Genomic DNA, 20,208 nt, shown 5'->3' with positions numbered 1-20,208 from the left:
GGATCCGAACCGGGCCCCTCTGGCTTCCCAAGCCAGTTCTTAACCATCGCGCCACTCGGCCGGCCCTATATTGATTTTTTTTAAATATCTTACAGCGTTCCTTCTTATCTTCTTGTCTTTTTACCTTTTTCTTTTATTTTCTGAGAGATTCCGTAACTTTATCTTCATATATGTCTGTTGAGTTTAGATTCCATCTTGCTTTTTCTTGTTTCGTTTTCATTGCATCCTGTACTCATTGTATGGATGCAGGAGCTTAATGAAAGTCTCCTGAGTTTTCCAGCTGGAAAATGTTAATACGTATGTTTGCTCCAGGATTTTTTTGTCTGTATCTTGCCTTTTCTGGTGTTGTAGGCTTTTCTGACTTGTGCAGCAATTCTTGGCTTTTGTTCAAATTAACGATGATTAATGAATATGTTTAAGTGAAGGATTATGGAAGCCTTATGAACTGGGAGCTTTTATTTTAGGCAGTTTGGGCTGGGGCACTGTGTATTACACTGGAAGACACCCAATTACCGAAATGCGGTAGGTAATAAAGTGCCGGGCCACATATCTTTAACTACAAATCCTCAAATATCTTGCCCCAGTTTTTTGATAGAAGAGACTTTAATTTACTGTTTTATGCTCCATGTCTCCCTCCCACCATTTTGAGTCCCAGACTTTTGCAGAGTTCTATAGAAGACAGATTGGCTGTCTTTTAGAATATATCCTCTTCCTTGGTAATCTCTATTTTATTTGCAGAAATTTAGCACAGTCAAAACTTGTATAATAATACATAAGTAAGTTTCTTCCCTCACTTGTTTCACAGCTTTGACCCTGTCACTGAATAGCAGGTGTAGGTAGCAAATGCTCTAGGAGAAGGCTTGTGTATCAAGCCAGAGAACTGGGAGATGCGGCCCCTGTACTCCAAGACCAGCGCTGTTTGTAGGTTGCCCTGCAGTAGCAGCATAGGCGCCTAAAAACCTGAGTAAATACTATATCTCTGGCCAGGAGAACCAGAAAATGGGGCCCTTGTTTTCCAGGGAGTGTTAGAGGAATCACCATTATTGTTCTTTCTTGCCATTTCATTCTAAAGGCAATGGCAGTCATGGTATATGTACATGACGGTACAGCAGGCCTCAAGAATTTTGGCTTTCTGGCCAGAGACACCAGGAAAAGGGACACCTGGGGGTCGTAAAGCATGACGGAAATTTTGGAGAGATTTGTAGAGCGTGATCTCTAATTTTCTCCAGGTAACAAAGAGCTGCCCATGCACTGAACAGAACCAAAGAACTGTAGCAGAGGCTCGAGAATGGAACTATTTTATAAACCACCACCTAATTTCCAGCATGTGCTTGGCAGACCCAAACAGTATAACAAAGTCTTTGAAAATTAATCAATATTTGGATTACTGCCAAAAGAAGGCAAGATAGAATTTTTAGTCTGAACCTAAATGGGTTGATTACCTGCTAAAACAAAAACTTATTCTCTAGAGGATTTTTAATGGGACCCATAGAAAAGACAATCTGGGTACCAATAGTAACTACTACCAATTGAAATGGAGAAGACAGGGGAAGGATAAGTATATTGTAGAATTGTCTGTTTCCATTCATTTCTGTCAATTTTGCTTTTCATAGTTTGGGCTCTGTTATATATATATATATATATATATATATATGTTCATAATCGTTATATCTTCTTATTGGAGTGACTCTTTATCATAGTAAGTATCCTTCTTTGGTAACAATTTTTATCTTATTGGACTGATACTAGTATAGCCGTTCCAGCTCTCTGTTTGCATGGTATATCTTTTTTTCTATCCTTCTAGCTTATTTGTGTATTTTGAGTTTAAGGTGAGCCTCGCTTAGGTAGCACATAGTTGGATCATGTTTTTTAATCCATTCTGTCCATTTCTGCCTTTTAATCGGAGAGTTTAATACAGTTATATGTAATGCAGTCACTGATAAGGACTTCTACCATTCTGGTACTTATTTTCTAAATATCTTCTTTTTTGTATTCCTCTATTATTGAAATTTTGGGTTACATTTTTTTCTCGTGTTATTTTAATTTCCTTGTCATTTCTTTTACTATACATATATATATTTTAGTTATTTTCTTAGTGGTTGCCTGCTTTGGGGATTATAATTTATGTCACATAATGACCTAGTTTGGATTAGTACTAACTTTTCTCCTATATAGCTCTTCCTCCCTATTTGCTGTTACTTTCATCAGTTACATCTTTGTACATTATGTACCCATCAACACAGATTTATAATTATTGCTTTATGCAGCTGTGTTTTAAACCAGATAGGAGAAAAATATCAGTCAAATAAAAAATGCATTTTATACTGTTTTTTAAATTTAACTATATCATTACCTTAACTGGTGTTCTTTATTTCTTTATGTGGATTTAAGTTACCATCTAGTGCCTTTTCTTGTCAGTCTGAGGGACTTCCTTCAGTATTTCTTAAAGGTGGAGCTCTGCTAGCAGAAAATATTTTCAGTTTTTATTAATCTGGGAATATCTTAATTTTTTTATTTTTGGAAGATAGTTTTGCTGTATATAGAATTCTTGATCCACAGAGTTTTTTTTCTTCTTTTTTTTCTGTTTTTCTTTTTTCTTTTGTTGTTTTCTTTTTCTTTCCTTTTTGTATTTTGTTTTTCTTTTTTTCTTTTTTTTTCATCAGGTTTTTTTGTTGATCTCTTTGAACCTATCATCCCACTGCTTTCTGGCCCCCATGAGCTCTGATGAAAAATCAGTGATTATTCTTATTTGATGATCCCTTATAGGTGAAGAGTCACTTCTCTCTTCCTGCTTTCTAGATTCTCTCTGTGTTTTACTTTAAACGATTTTATTATTATGTGTCTTATTGGCATTTAACCTACTTTGGATTAATTGAGCTTCTTGGATATGTAGGTTAATGAATTTCTTCAAATTTTAGAAGTTTTCAGACATTTCTTCAAATATTCTTTCTTTAAATACCTGGGACCAATCTCTCCTTTGCTGAGAGGCTCTGTGTGACTGTTGGGGCCCCCTTCAACATTCAGCCCGACAATTGATGACTCTTTTAGCCTTCTCTTCCTGCTTCCATAGAACCTCAGAGGTTAGGCACACGTGAGAGTTTGGCCTTCTTGGGCTTTAACTGAGCAGGCTCACAGCCCCAAGCATGTATGTGTTCTTCTGGATTCCAGGGAGTATGCCAGAGCTTTTCAAAGCCCTTACAGTTATCTTACCTCCTAGCTTTTCCTTTTAAGCTTTTGTTTATTTATTGTTAGTCTCAAGTATTATCTATTATCTCTCATCCATGAAGTTAAAACACTTGCCTGTAATTGTTCTAGACAAACACACCCCTCTCCGCTTTTCCCATTGGGCTACCTTCAGGTCAGGTTAAATACAACAGTCTTTTTACGTGAAGTCTTTCAAAGAACCACTAAGCAGATCAAATAATGAAAATTCTGGAAATGAGGTTCTGAAAAAGCTCCAGCTCTGTTCTTCTTTCTCTGGTGGCTGCCAGGCTGCGGGAGAGTGGAAAATGGAATTATGCAAATTAAAGCACCACAGAGCTTCCTGTCCATATTAAGGTTCATCCATTTTTCTTTAATAAACACTCTCTGAGGTACTGTAAGCCTTGATTAACTTCCAGAGTTGAGAGGGTTGATTTTTGATAGTTTTTGTTCAGTTTTCCGATTTTTTTCATAGAGGAGTGAATTTTTGGAGATCACTATCTTTGCTGACATTACCTCTTTCATGGTTATTATCCCTCCCCCCCTTATTTCTTTAAAAAAATTTTTTTAAGATTTTTATTAAAATGTAGCTAACATATAATATATTAGTTTCAGGTTTACTCCCTCTCGACCTCCCCTTGCTCCCAGTCTTTTACTTCAAGAAAATTTAAGCCACATGACTTCTCTCAAGTTACCATCCCTCCCTCTTTTAATTTACCTTTATCCACAGGTGGTGATAGAGGAGAATTGAGGGTACTCATGAAAAGATTCATTTAGATATTCTGGGTTGGGCCAGTAAGAGTGTCCAGTAGGGACTGATGGGTTCAGGGCATTGGAGGGTTGGAGGGACCCAGGGACTATAGGTCACTCAGTTTGAATAATTAGGTTTCTTAGAACAGACCAAAAAATGACTTTTGTACTGTAAATTATATGTAAGTCTGATTATTTTTAATAAGAAACTGTATATATGCTGTACGTAGGCATTTGGTGAAAGTTACTCATAGAGCAAAGGGTGTTTTTAGTTGGCTATAACAAATTGCAGATATTTAAAATTTTCTATGTAGTGGTTTGAACTGTGTCTTCCAGAAAGACATGTTCAAGTCCTAACCCTGGTATCTGTTAATGTGACCTTAATTGAAATAGGTTCTTTGCAGATTAAATGAATTACGATGAGGTGATACTGTGCCTGGTGCCTAGGTTTTAGGACCTAGTGGGCCCTAAACCCAGTGAATGATGATCGTATAACAAGGAGAGAAGACACAGAGACACAGGGGAAAGGCCCTGTGAAGACAGGCAGAGGTGGAGCGATGCAGCTGCAAGGCAGTGAGTGCCAGGGATTGCCAGAAGTCACCCGAAGCTGGCTGAGGCACGCAAAGACGCCTCTCTAGAGCCCATGGTGAAACACAGCCCTGCCGACACCTTGATTTTGGACACCTGGCCTCCAGAACTGTGCGAGAATAAATATCTGTTGCTTTAAGCCACCCAGTTTGTGGTTTTCTTATGGGACTTAGGAAATGAATACAGTCTGCCCCTGAAATTAATTTTAATTTATAAATATGGAAGTATGTTATCAAATGACAAATTTAGAAAAAAGAGTCATAAAATGTTTTGTGCATTGTACTACCTTAGGCTTGAAAGTAACATTTTAAAAACCAGGTTATAAGCAGAACTGACAGCTATAATTGGCTCTTGATGGTTGCTTCCTATAAATAAAGCTTAAAAGATCTGATTAAGGCCCGCCTAGTGGCTCAGTTGGTTAAGAGTTGGCTTGGGAGCTCAAGCTCTGAGCAGCAGGGCCTCCGGTTTGGGTCCCACATGGGCCAGTGACTCTGCGCCCTCTACAGCTAAGACTGTGAGCAACAGCTCAACCTAGAGCTGGGCTGCCATGAGTGACCGGCAGTGGCGTAGGCTGCAGCCCCTGCTGCAGTGGGCTGCCATGAGCTACCGTGAGTGGCGGACAACCGGTGTGAGACGTTGTGAGCGGCTGTCCAATGGCCGGTGACCAACTGCCTCAGCTGGGAAGAGCGCAGTGATCATAATACAAGTATGGGCCAGGGAAGCAACATCCTCCACAACTAGACTGAAGAACAAAAGGATAGCAACTTGTCTGTTTCCCTCCCCCAATTCCCCAATAAAATCTTAAAAAAAAAAAAAAATCTCATTAGGTCCAGTCATCCCTCAAATCTAGGACTCCACTTGAAAATCTCAGCAAATTTTTTCTGAAAGTCCTGATAGGATTACGATGTTAGGAAATCATCTAATGTAGTTTCTAAATGTGAATCTTCTACTTAAGTTATTTTAAAATACAACTGTATTTTTAAGATTTTTGTTAATATGTAGCTAACATATAATACTATATTATTTTCAGGTGTACACCATAGTTATTCAACATTTATATGCCTGAGGAAGTGATCGTCATGATAAATAAGTCCAGCAAGCATCTGACACTGTACCACACTATCACAATATCACTGACTATATTCCCTATGCTGTACTTTACATCCCCATGACTTATTTGTCTTACACCTGGAAATTTGAACCACTTATTCCCCTTCACTTTCCCCTCATTTCGTTTTAAAATTTTTTTCAATTCCAGTTGACATCAATATTATATTAGTTCCAGGGGTATAGGGTAGTAGACATTTATACAATTTACAAATGATCCCCCTGACTAGTATCCACTTGACATTGTACATAGTTATTACCATATTATTGACTATATTCCCTATGCTTTACATTCCCATGACAGTTTTTTTGTTTGTTTACTTTAGCTGAGCCATTCTGCCACCTTTTGGCATCTCAGTGGCAGCTCAGCTCTGGCCAGGAATCAAATTGGTGACCCTGTTGCTCAGAGTTCATACTCTTGAGTGAGCTGTTAACTAACTGAGCCACTCGGCCGGCCCCTGACAGTTTTTTAACTACCAATTTGTACTTCTTAATGCCTTTACCTTTTTCACCCATATTTTAATAATCATGTAATATAGCATGGTAGTCTCTTAATAATCTAGGCAAAAGAAGCAATTTTTTTTTCTATTTCAATTTATTAAACAAATTGTTTCGTTTATGTTTTTGAGATTTTCTTAGAGAAATAAAATTTGGAATTTGTCCTTCACATAGGATACTTGTGATGAAGACAGATCTTGAACTATTAAATGTATCAGCTATAATTTATTTTGTTACATGGTTTAATTTTTTCTATGTTATATCTTATATATCACTTTTCTGCTGCCATAGCAAACTACCACAAATTTAGCAGCTTAAAACCACACACATTTATTATATCACAGTTTCTTTAAGTCAGAAGTTCGAGTAAGCTTGGCCTGGGTCTGCTTAGCATCTCACAAAGTTGCAATTACGGTGTCGGCTGGGCTGTGTTCCTTGTAGAAGGCTCTGGGGAAGAATTTGCTCACAAAATCATTCATGCTGTCAACCAAATTCTGTTGAAGGATGGGGGTCCCTGTTTCCTTGCTGGCTATCAGCTGGGGCTGGTGTTTCTGCTGTAGAGGCTGCTGACATTCCTTCTCATACTTGTCATGTGGCCTCCCTCCAGCAACAGCAGATTGAGTCTCGCTTAAACTTCCAGTTTCTCTGATTTCCCTTTAAACTCTTTGACTTCAGGTGAAGGAAGCTCTCTGCTTTTAAGAACTCATGTGATTAGGTTGGGCCCACCCAGATAGTTCTGAATAACCTCCCTGTATTAACTTCGGAACCTTAGTTAACATTCCTTTTGCCATGTAATAAAACAAGTTCCAAGGATTAGTGTGTGGACACATTTAGGGGGGCATTTTTTCTACCATAATTAAACTCATATCAGGTTTCAATAACTAATTGTGTTAATTATAAAAGTATTAACCTACTAAGAATAATTATAAAATAATAAAACGATATTGTATGTATGATTGGTACAAGAACTGTTCCTCCTTGAGATAAAGTATAATGATAATGTTTGCTCAGAGCAGGAGATTTAGAAATAGTCTGACACCACAGAAAACACACTTTTCTATAGAAAAGAATAATAAACTAATATATCATTCCCCTAATGATAGTTTAATTGTACAACATAATTTACTTATTTTGAGATTCCAGCCAACTTTCATTGCTTGAAATTAGTTGAACACACTACTTAGGAGTAGACAGACTAGAAAATCCATACACAAACCATGTCACCATCATTTCTCATTGATCTTACAGTTTGCCATGGAATAGATGAAGACTTAGATCCCTCCCTCCCTCCGTCCCTCCCTCCCTTGCTCCCTCTCTCCCTTTCTCCCTTTCTCTCTTCTCTCTCCCTCCCCCCTTTTCCCCTTTTTCCCTTCCTTCCTTCCTTCCTTCCTTCCTTCCTTCCTTCCTTCCTTCCATCCATCCATTAGATTTCTTTCTTATTGAAGCTTATCCGTAGTTCCACATGGTTGCAAATGACTATCTCAAGATAATGGAAGTTTCTTAAAGTCAGAGATTCTCACTTGTTTATTTTTGTATCACCAGTGCCTGGCACATTGCAAGTGTTCCACAAATATTTGTTGAAAAATGACTGAGCTTATGAACATCACAGTTAACAAATATTTATTAAACAGCCACTGTGCAGGTTGATTCCCAGTTGATTCAGTGCTTACTGAATGATTTGGGGCCATCAGGCCTGATATCACCACCTGATTTCATTCTGTTTATTTATTCTTGGCCATTGTTGCTGTAAAAGAGCAGAGGCCTCTGGTTGCACTCTTGTGATGTAGCATTAAAAAGCCCGATCTAAAAATCGCGTGCCTGGCGTCCTGCTCTGATACTAATGAGTTGTATGACTTCCAAGCAAATTAGTTCCTGAGCCTCAACTTACTCATCAATAAAAGGAAAGTGTAAAATAAGACCTTTAAGACTCCTTCCAGCCTTAACATTCGCACACACAGGCTTTCTTTTGCAATCAGATGGGAAACTTGAAAGGTAAAGGAGTTCAAAATTGATCCCAAACTTAAATCCTCGTTTATTTGGTTTTTTTGCCCTTAAGTAGGTGTCAGCATTCATAAAATGCAAGTCACTTTACTTTAAAGCTTAACTGCCTTTATTTTTAATGTCTTTGAGAATTTTGTATAAACCATTTATTTATCCTTTTATTTAATTTTTCAAGACTGAAAGAGAAAGAAAAGTTCAATGAGATACTGCAAATGCAATTTTTTAAAAAATAAAAGCAAAAACATAAAGAAGAGGGGAAAATATCTGACATGGACAAACTTGAACCTATAGATTTTCTATTGGTAAGTCAAAAGCAGGGCCAAGTAAAGAAGTCAGCTGAACCTGAACTTTCTCATTATCCAAGTTCTACTGTAAGACTGAGAAAACATTTTATCCCCTTAAGGAACAATTTTAGAAGCAAGGAGTAAAGGTACTAGTTGATCCATTGTGAATATCACTGTATACCAGTTGACCAAATTTTTCTGTTCCCCATTTATTATACACAAAATTGAAATGGCTTTTTTCTTTTTAGTTAATATTTATAGTTAGTTTTTGTTCCAGAATGTAGAAGTGGTTAGTTCCAGTAGAACTATCTTATATTTTAAAGAGAGCATATTTAAGGATCACATTGTATAGCAGAACCTGACAGTCTTATTCTATGAGGCCTAGAAAGTCTGTTAAGTGAAATGTAGTATTTGCCCTACTCTCATTAACTGATTTTATTTGAAATAGTTCTAAGGTATTTTCATTCCTTTTGTTATAACCAAAACCCAGACAGTAGTTTTTAAGGAAGAGTAAACATGAAATTTAACATATTATGTGTTATTATACCTGGAAGAGATTTTTGAGATCATCTGTTAGAAACCCTTTTATTTTGTAGATGGGGAAACTGAGGCCCAGAGTGGTTATTTTCCTTGCTCCCACTTTTATTTCCAGTGCTTAGCAAAACCAGGACTTTAACTCAGGTCTTTTGTTCCCAACCACATGTTCTTCACACTGCACTACTTGTTTGATAGCACTTTAAAATAAAAACAAAGTATTTTGCAACTAGTCAAAAGTTAAACAAAAGAGTAGTATAACTAGGAGAGAACTTAATTTAAAGTTATGATTTCAGTTAAATAAAATGAATTACTACTTATTTATCATTTTTCTGTTTAGGTGAAAAGAGATTCGAATGCCCAGAATGTTCTAAAAGGTTTATGCGGAGCGATCATCTCTCCAAACATGTCAAAACGCACCAGAATAAGAAAGGTGGTGGGACAGCTCTTGCCATTGTTACCTCGGGAGAACTGGATTCATCTGTTACAGAGGTGCTTGGCTCCCCGAGAATTGTCACGGTTGCAGCCATTTCTCAAGATTCAAACCCAGCAACTCCTAATGTTTCAGCCAACATGGAAGAATTCTGAAAAGTTATTTATAACAGAGACCTCTAGTGCTGCACTTAAGTTTACACACCTTTGAAAATCTGGAAACGGGCTGGTCAAGTGGATTACAGAGTAGGAAATCATATTTTCATTCTTGGCTTCTTTAAGTGCTCCGAGGTTTGGGGTTAACATGTGAAGTGTTGAAGTTTTAAAAATACAGAAAGCAAACTGATGTACTGGAAACAGATAGAAAAGTATTTCCTTCAAACTGTAAGTTGTAGTTATTTGGAAATGTGTCATATAATGTTTAAAACGAATCTTCCCCTCTTGTAACATCATGTGTTAACATGTTTAGAAAGACAGATCTCAGTAGTTTGCAGGCTGGACCTTAATTGGACTTGTTTTCTTTGAAATACTTTGTTATTAATTCAGTCAGTAATAATTTACTTGAATTTTTGTTTTCCTTCCTATAGCACAGAAAACAAGATAGCTAACTGATGATAGGAACAATATTTTATTCCCTTACCTTGATTTTTGGAAAATCAACTGAAAATAGTTTTGGCCGTCTTTTCTAAATGTTAGGAATTCTTCAACAGCTGAATTAGTTAAGTTCCAAAAAAGTAATCTGAGATGCAGCTCAGATCTTTATTACCACTACATTATAGTAGTGTGTATGCAGACAATCAGTGAAGTTGAATTACTTTCTCCATTTGGAGACACAAGAGGAACTTAGAGCTAAACCTTAGTTTAAATTTTAGATTGAAACCTTAAGAAAATACTGGGGGGGGAGGGGGATGGTTAAAACAAAACCCATAAAAGTTTCAGAAAAATAAAAGGCAACTTAACATGTAAGGTTTTGAAGTTAGGATTGATGATATTTCTAACCCTAGGTTATACCACAAAATTCATTTTAAATGTTTATATTGGAAATATTTGCATAGAGTATAAATTGTTCTGTAGTTTCATATTCTGTAAATATGAGTTATGTTGACGATGTGCAGAATTCCTTATGCTTTGACTTGGTAGCCAAAGAGAGAATTATCACACTTTTTTTAAGGCCAGCAGAAAATTGTCATTTAACTACATTATCCTTTTCGTTATCCTCTCTACTAAAAATTAGCCAATCCCATTTTATTTCTAGTACTGTGTTAGAAGCTGATGAAGAATTTATAACACAGTAATGTCTTTATGTTATGTTAATAACTGAATTTTTCTTTAAAAGACAGCCTAACAAATATATAACAGACGTGATATTATGAAACAAAAATTATTTTTTAAAAATCAGAATAATTTTTAGTCAAGTAAATGACTAAAGAAAAAAATGTATTTCATTTTTTATGCAAGGGTCTTATAGGAAAGATGGCCAAAAGTTTCATATGAAAAAAGTTTGGATTATATCAATAGCTTAAATATTAGTAAGATATTTCATATTTTAAAAATGTATTTACACAGAATCATAGTGGAATTGAAATTGACCATTTGAAAACTGAAGTTTTTAACTGCTTTGTTTATTAACATCATTAGTTTGGGGACTGTTTGAATATAGTTTCATGTTTTCTTGTGTGTTCTCTATTATTTCAGGAAAAGTACTACTCGTGAATTCTCTTCCAAAATTGTGATGTTTCTTGTATTTTTGATGAAGGAGAAATACTGTAATGATCACTGTTTACACTATGTACACTTTAGGCCAGCCCTTTGTAGCGTTATATAAAACTGAAGGTCTTTTGTGCTTTCAGTTTGTATAAAAAAGCTTTGAGATTAAAGGAAAAAAAAAATTTTTACACTGTGGTTATAAATTTCAAGTTTCTTAAAGCTTTTGTAGACTTGTAACAAAGTCTTTAAATTTTAGTTGGATTTTGTAAATTGTTTTGTATATTTTATTTAATGTACTCTTTAACAACTGATGTATCTGGCTTTAAAACATCAGAATCTGTTTTGTTTGGTACAGAGGAGCATTTGGTAGTGTTAATTTTAATTTTATTATATAGGAGCTGAAACATCAAATATATATTTTATCTATCATTATGCTACACAATCAGTGCTATAAATTTTTTTATGCAAAGAAACTTTCCTAATGTTTGAATCATGTTTTCTTGGAGTGACACTTTTTGTTGTCGATAATACCAAGTATGAGCTCTCTGCACCATTATCCCATGAACCAGTTTTAGTGCATACCTGTGTATGCTCTTCAGAAGTGGAAGTTATGTTTTAATCAACAATGAGGCCTATTATAAATTTAACAAACTGAGTCTGGATAGCTTTATAGCATATAAAATATATTAATTTGTGTTAGCAGGTGCACATTTCACCACTGAAATTAGAAATATTTTGACAGTCTGTTCTGCATACCATTCTGAATCCACTTTTCTGTCTTCTATGAATCGTAAATTTCAGTGTCCTTTATTTGACTCAGTGGGATATAACTGTTATAAGTAATAGGGCACAGATGTGCAGTCGTCTTGTTTAATGGCATTTCACTGCTCATTCCCTTGGCCACTGTTATAAAACTTTTCTTTATTGTAATTATCAGTGCAAAGCTATATATTTATCATGGTAGAACGCCAGTGTTAGAATAGTTTTTTCTTACAGTATTCTTTTTTTGGTTAGGTTTGTGTATGTGTTGCTGATTACATTAGAACTTGATGTTAAGTCATTATTTATCACACTCTCATGAGAGCAGTAATAAAAGTGTGTAATCTAGGAGAAAAAGTTAATTTGTCAAACTTAGATAAGCATGATGTTTAGGTCCTATTTTTCAATTTTATAACTGTTTTATTGCAACAATATTTGTATTTAAGTCTTCATTTTAATGCCTTGTGGTGTTTTTTTATGCATGTCACTAGGTTGTCATCCCACATAAATTGATGTGCAGCATAGGGTATTAAATCTACATAATGATTTTAAAACAGAAATAGTTGATGGTAAAATGTAAATGTTTTGCAAAAATTCCTTATAAAAAGTTTTGTAGTAACATTTCACTTGTAAATTTTTTATAAAAAAAAAAGAAAATGGAAAAAAAAAGACGAATTCAGAAAAAAATCCTGTTTCCCATATTCTAGAATTTAGACAATTATTCTGCCAGCAAAGCCTCCGGGGCTGTAATTGACATTTTTACAGTGCTGATTTGTATAAAATTTGTTTTTTGTGGATTTGGAAATAAAATCATGTACAAGTTGTTGCCTGCAATAACAATTGCAAGTAACCTATAAAAATTCCCTTGAGTTTAACATGTTTCTTCATTTAATTATGTATACTGTTTAGCAGCAATAAATTGTTTGAACTATCAACCTTCTTATCACCATGAACACTGGAAAGTAAATGCTTCTCACTAGAAAACGTATTGGCAACTCTTCATAATTCCCGGCATTAAGATCTGGTCCACATTTCTCTGAACAGACTGCCAAAGAACACCAATTCAAATCTCATGTTATTTGTAGCCATTGCTCTAGACATTTATGGAAATTAAAATTTGATTTAGGGACATTTTTTTACTTAAATATTTTTGAGCAATAAATGTTAGGAAATTGTTGAAGAGCTAAAAATGAAAACATAATTAAAATGTAATTTAAGCTCCCAGAAACTCTACGAAGCATGTATGCCACATAGATGCCGCAAAAGTCTATAAGGAAAAGCTGTTGTCTTTTCCTCCTGGGATAGTCCCGCCAACCTCATGAAGACCCTTACTCATAATGAATACATTATCGTACCAACTTCACTTAAATCACATATCCAAGCCCAAGCCAGATTAGATACAACGGAGTGCATGTTGGGGGGTGTCAGCAGCAGAGGAAGTACTTTGCCCCCCGATGGGAGACTCCAAAGAAGCTGTTTAAATCATTAGTAACAGGCTGTATAGTGTATGGGTAGATTGGCTTGTACAGCAGAGCCCTAAGGTAAAGACATGGTTATGTTATAACTTAGTGTAATAATACATGTTCATAGATAACTCTGAATCAAGAAACGGTTCAATGGATGCTACTCTGCCAAACAAGATCAGTAAGGAGTAAATTTTTCAAAAGATATGTGAAAACTACAGATGTATATATTTCAGTTACCTGAAAAATTCGCAATGGGAAGCATCAGGATGATAATTGTGTAAAAGGGGATAATGCAATTAGAAAATTAACATCTTGGGTTTTTTATTTTTAATATAGTAATACCAGTTTGACTCTTGGACTTCTAGGAACCACATAACCATGAACAAGACTGAATCAAAAACACCATAAAAGTAATGCTTTTTACTTTATCATAGATTGCTGACATAAAACTGTTAGTGTAATAAAACCATTGGTGTGAGAAAGTTGAAGTAGTGCTAAGAGCAACACTAACATAATACGGTGTAGTTTAAAAATTCTATTCATAATGATAACATCAGGAAATCATGAAAAAAAAGCTTGTTTTAAAAGTCCAGATGCTTAACTAAAGGGGTGCAGAGACATCAGATATATGCAAGAAATGTGAAGTACTTTATTCTTCAATACATCTGAATCATGTACTACTATGTTTACTTCAAACGGTAATGTCTTTAATATACGCACAAACAAATTGTAACTGTGTAGCAGGATTTTTAAGGCATGCATTACTTTTTAAGATTTGCTAATTAGCGTAGGTCTTCGGCTGTGTTCCTCTTAGTCGCAGGTGGCAATGAAGTAATTTATTTCTGAATACCTGAGAGTAATCTCAAGTGCAAAAGAGTTTTAAGAAGGAGGGAGAGAGAAAGACTTTGCAAACTTGTTTTGTTTTGTTTTTTAATCTAAGATAATAGTTTGGCAAATGCTAGGATAATTTCTCCTGGAAGAAAAAGTATTCCAATTAATAGGTTTACTGGATTTCAGAATTTTAATAAATACTCCACAAATTTTAATGTATAAAAAGAAAAAATACTCTATTTGTAATATCTTGGCCCAGAAAAGCAATTTATGTATGCATGTACACATATAGCAACTCCTTACAATAAGGATTTGAATTAGCAATATGTATTATCATATGAGACTGTACTGACATAACTTTATTCTCTATACACAAAAGGTATTTTCATGATAAATTATGGACCGCTGTTCTGCCCACAGTTAAGTACAAGCCTCAAGTACATTGTACATTCCTTAGTGAAGCCCACCCAATTGGGTGACAGTCAAGCAAAATTTTCTCGTGAGCTTATGATATTTGAAATATTCCATAAAAACAAAATATTTTGTAATAAATTTATTTCAAGGAAATGAGCCGTGTTTCTCCCCCCAATTAACAGTAATTCTTTTGCATAACTGTGACACTTTAAATTTTTTTTTCAATGGAAACATAGTGGGTGTTTTGTTCTCTATATTTTAATAAAATAAGTACATTTATATAGATAACGAATAAATGTATATGCTATGTGTAACATTTTAGATACATAACATTTGAGTTGGATTAGGAAGTTCAAACCTCAAAATAAAACTTTTCTTTTTAAAGATGCTGAAAGAAAACCCACAAGAAATTCCTGGAGGCCTAAATGTACACAAATGGCCTAGTATAAATTCTATATTAAGATTTGTACCAATAGTCTCCATAAAACTACATTTTTATCTAGCTCTCTTATTTCTGAACATTAAATTGCTACAGGACTTAACGATAGTAATGACTAGTAGGTTCATAGTTTGAGTGTCCACTCGTTGAACAAATAGTAAGTGCCTACTTTGTATCAGGCACTAATCTGGAGATAGGCCCAGGATAAGACAAAAAGCCCTATCCCTGCCCAGAGTTCATGTGTACTAGAAAGTGGTAAGGACAAGGGAGTACGAGTTGGGTAAAGGCGGTGAGGAGCCTTGAGCTGCACTTGTAATTGAGTTGTCAGGAAAGCCTCCCTGAAGTGATGTCTGAGCAAAACAGGAAGTGAGGAGCCAGCCTTGCGAATCGATATCCTGGGGGCAGAGGAACCCAGCAAACCGATGAGTCCAAGACAACCATGGCTGCAGCTCAGCAGTCTACAGGGGCCACAAAGGAGGACGGCAGGAGAGACACAGAGGTGGCAGTCCAGCAGCACCCTCTAGGTCCTGTGGTCCTTGTCCTTGGAGTGTCCTTGGAGTGCCAAGGCCTTACAATGAAGAGTGTCCATCTCCCTGGGAATAGCAATGCCTTGTGACAGATCACCAACTGGGAGGTAGAGGAGTGTGGTTTGGCCACTTAGTAGCCACACAACCTTTGTCAAATTAACCTTTCTACACCCTCTTTTTCTCATTTACAAAATGGGGATAATCCCTCAGGTCTGTGAGGAGGGTCAAATAAGATTATGAAGCCACTAACACAATAATGTTCAATAGATAGATGTTATTGTTAATTATAGGTTAAGCCAAAAGATGGGGTCAGAGACTATTTCCTAGCTGGACCAATGCTGAAATGCTTTGAAAATGGGCAGCAAGACATTGAAAAGATTCTCAATATCCCCTAAAGGAAAAGGAGAAATTTCAGTGGGAATTTCTAGATTCAACTGTGTATTTTTCTCAAACTGTCTGCCTATGAGCTAGTTTGCGGTGCTCTGTCTCAAAATTATATGGTGGCTAAGCACAAGTCAATGTTCAAATCTTAGTGATTTCCTAACTTGAAAATGTTAATTCCAGCTACCACTTGCCTTCCTCATAGTGATCGCCAAACAAGTGAATGAGAAGCGAACGGGTTAGTGAAAAACAGAAACGGCTGCTCGTGTGTTGTTCAATAACTTTTTTTTGGTGGATCTGTGTGTGGATAATTTCCTATATTTAAAATGATTCCCTATGTGTAGAGATATGTTTATGAAATAAACGGACCCGAGCTTACAGGACAGAGCTATTCCTGTGTTTTTGACTGTCTACCAAATTGCAGCCCCAAAAAGAAAACGTGCAGTTCAGTGTCCAAAGGTTCCCTCACCCTGGACAGCTTCCTCTCAGACTTGATTTAGAAAAGAATAATAGCATGCTCTACATTTATGAGCTCTAAGCTACTTTCACTTAACTTTTCAGATCTTAGTGGAATAAGATCTGAAAAGTTAAGATTGAATATAAACAAATAAATGGTCCAAACGGGCTTAGTGCCCTGCCAGGCCCCAAGGCAGCCTGCTTGTCCATTTAATGACCATACCTGCCAGATTCAGGAACAAGGGACACTGTTCCTCTTTTCTGCACTAACCCTGCCTCCTTGCATCCCTACCTGGCCTGGATTTCTAGAGCACCTTGAGACCCCTCTCCCCGCTCCTGGGGCTGGCCGGCACTTGCAGAGACAGGCGTGATCACGCATGCATGTACTAGGAGGAGCCAAGGCTCAGATCATGTTGGGCCAAGTGAAGAGGAACAGGTTTCAAATCAGCCAAGAAATCAGACCCTGGGAGCTAAGATCAGACAAAAGCAAATTACAGGGAAGAAGAGGAAATTAAACCTGAGCAGTTGTCTCAAATACCCGTTAGTCTTTTGAGTCATGCCTTTCTAGATGGTTAGCATGGCTCAAATCGTGTTATTTATTACCCTGCTATGAAATGTGGTTTAATAAATGTTTTATTGATAGTAGTAGTATTTTTGAGATGTGGAAGCCATAATAAAGTTATATTTCTGCTGGTAAGATCATTCCTAGCTTGTATAATTTTATGTTGGAATTAAATATATCAGTAATTCATGGTGTTATGTAGAGGGCATGGTGGCTTCCAAGTGTCTGGTCAATCTAACTAGTTTGAAAACTGCTGTGAGGGAAATAATTTAAAGGCAACCAATAAGCTAACTGAAAAAAGATCCCAACTCAATTCAGGAATATTGTACATGGTTACAACTTTAACTTAACTATGTCTTTGAAGCTTGCTTTATGTTCCTTTATTCTTGTCAAATTCATATATGTACATATGAAATGTGTGTGGTGCGCATCTGGTGAAGTGACATAGTTCTAATTACAGTTCATAAATCAACATTAAATTTAGAAGTGGTTTTGTATGTAGTTGATTCCTCTCACTTTCTATAATTATGTGGACAGAAAGATAAGATTGTTAGGAAATTAAGATCTATTTGATGATGACATAAAATCTTAATTCTCATTTTTATGGAGTAAATCATGACTAGAAAAGGGCTTGGGGTCCTTCGGAGAAAGCCTCAGTTCTTCATTTGTTTTCTTGTTTGTTTTGTTTTTCAGAGTACTGGGGATGCTAATTTGTATTACAATGTAAGTATGTGCACCAATTCCATAAGTAACTGGGAGTACTTTTATTCTTGTGTCCAATTATAAATGTAGACTTTGACCAAAAAAAAGGGTGGGGGGAGGGCAAACCTACTTAAAGAATATTATTAAATTGATCATTTTGCATATATAAGGTATATTCTGTATTTTTAGGAAAAGTGTGTTACCTTGTTTACAAAGTGTTTTTAAAATACTAATTTTCTTTTGAATATCCTTATTTGAATTCATGATCTTGACAGATTCTCTGAGAAATTAATTAATGCTTTGAAAAAAGAGGTGATAATCACCAGAGAATGTATTCAAATAAAATATTTGTCTTCAGTTTATGCAATATTTCTAGTAGAAATATTGAGCACATTTACCATTTAAGTATTTATGTCTCTTACTAAGAAAAACACATGATGTCTTTTAACTTTGGCATTGTTCAGAATACTCCCAAAATAATTATGATCTTGGCAAAATCAAGTAACTCTCCTGCTTTAATTTTTTTGTAGCTGAGCTAAAACGTGGACTAAAATACATCCGGCTTGTGAGTCAGAGGACATTGCTTCGTTCTCAAGAATCTATAACCAATCGAAATTTAGACATATTTCAATATCAAACTAAGAGTTATTCGATTCAAAGTTCAGATCGGTCCCCTTAAACAAAAGAATATAAATGTAATGATTGGTTCTTCTGATCATAGATACAGGGGTGACAGTCAAAATATTTACTCAGGGACACAGCACAGCACAGCATCCATCAGTCAGAAAGGATGCTAGACATAATAATGGAGGACAGTCCAGAGCCCTTCCCTGTCCCTTGTCCTGACAGCCCGCCACCCTGCTCAACCCCTGGTGCCAGGCACCTCAGAGAAAGGATTAACTATTACACCTGGCTCTTACATCAACAAAGGTGCCTGCTTCCTAAACTTTATTTTCAGTGATTTTTTTTAAAAGCCTGTTAACAGTATTTATTGAATTTTAAGACGTGATTGATTCTTTTATATATATATATTAATTTATATACCACTAAAGAAAACCATGACAATTACAGTACAACACAATGCTTTAATATCACTTAGAAGATTAGTTTTACACTTATGAAAAAGCTCTATTACACTTATTTAGACAGATATTAACCCCCTTTGTTCACTAAGACCTTGATCTTGCCAGTTGCAGTTTTTTTTACCATTTCGGGACAAAACTACTGCGGTTCACAGGGGATTACTGTATTTGCATCCTCAGTTAATTGGGAAGTGAAGGGCTTGGGTAGCTGTAGAAGAAGACTGTTGGTATGAACTGAAAGAATGCTTCGGTAACCCACCTTTCCCAGCCCATGAAACCCTGGCCCTCTTTGTGAGGGGCTGGAAATACCGGGAAATTAAAGAGGGAATGCTAATCTTTGGAGATTTGGGAGTATTCCAGTTATGTGTGATAATTTTATATCCTGGAACAATCCACTACCAGAATATTAGAATATAAATACATATTTAGGGAGAAAAGCAAGAATGCAAACAGTGCTTACTGGTTTGGGAAGAAACTTGCAGTGTTAACAATGGGTATATGGGCAATGTAAATATAAAAGAAAAAGGAAGATTTACCTGACCTAAGTACACTGCTCTTTTATAATCTCTCCACTGAAGAAGATATAACATATATAAGGGCTTTGTAAACTGTTGAGCGCTAGGCAAATGTAAGGCTTAATTACATATTATGCCCGATGCCTTCACACTGGGAGGGGTCACTAATCCTCATTTAATTCCCACCTGTGCCCTATGCTTCGCACTTTCTCTGGACTTGTTCCTCATTTCTGATTTCAAGGAAAGGTTTCACAAACAGGAATAGAAGTAATAATGTTTAAAACAATTTAGGAGAGGTTCAGAAATGGTTGTGTTTATACCTCCTACACTTAACTCCCTTTCATATTCTTTTCATGAATTTAATCTCTAAACCTTTTTCCCTGGAACTAGTGCTCCTAAAATAAAGCCGCTTTCTTGTTCTGTAATTTCATTAGTAGTCTTTTTTTGTAGATTTATGTTTTCCTTCTCCCTTCAGAGGCTCTCTTTCCCTGACTAAAGTTTCTAGGGTCACAGAAATCTTTCCCTTGCTGGCATTTTCGTTTTTTGAAGGACTTATTTTCAATTCAACAAATATTTGAACCATAGTACTGTTCGAAGGTCTATGCCAGATGCCGTAAGGGATAAAAATAAATAAATGGCACAGTCCCTCGTAATCCTACCTTCAAAGGGCTTAGTTACCAATATGAAAAAATAAGAAAGCTGCACAAATAACTGCAGTGCAAAGCAGAGTGCAAAATATTGGGTCTTCAGAAAAGTCATGATATATTTTGTCTGTTTTTCAAAGGTCATTTATATAAAGAACAGATAAATCAGTGATATATTGCCCATTTTGTTCGATAACCTTTTGCCATCTTTCAGTGAGCTTCATAATTCCTCGTTCATAGAAGGACCTGTCTTTATCTGCGAAAAACTGAACAAGGCGCTGATTTACAGCCTCATCTGAATTGAATGTTATACCACCCAAGGAGTTTT

The 20,208-nt window shown here is 35.9% G+C and overlaps 1 protein-coding gene across 2 annotated transcripts in view; it reads left to right on the top strand.

Annotated features, from left to right (window-relative positions):
• SP4 (Sp4 transcription factor) overlaps nt 1-12,721 on the top strand; it is a 71,499-nt gene extending 58,778 nt beyond the window's left edge. For both annotated transcript variants that reach the window (XM_019652024.1, XM_019652025.1), the window contains exon 6: nt 9,304-12,721. In XM_019652024.1, coding sequence (XP_019507569.1) covers nt 9,304-9,551 — 248 coding nt within the window. In that variant the 3' untranslated portion in view covers nt 9,552-12,721. The remainder of the gene's footprint in view (nt 1-9,303) is intronic.
• The last annotated feature ends 7,487 nt before the right edge of the window (nt 12,722-20,208 follow it).

This window comes from Hipposideros armiger, unplaced genomic scaffold (genome assembly GCF_001890085.2).
Source record: "Hipposideros armiger isolate ML-2016 unplaced genomic scaffold, ASM189008v1 scaffold_171, whole genome shotgun sequence".
Lineage (NCBI taxonomy): Eukaryota > Metazoa > Chordata > Mammalia > Chiroptera > Hipposideridae > Hipposideros > Hipposideros armiger.
This window is presented reverse-complemented; position numbering and strand designations above follow the sequence as displayed.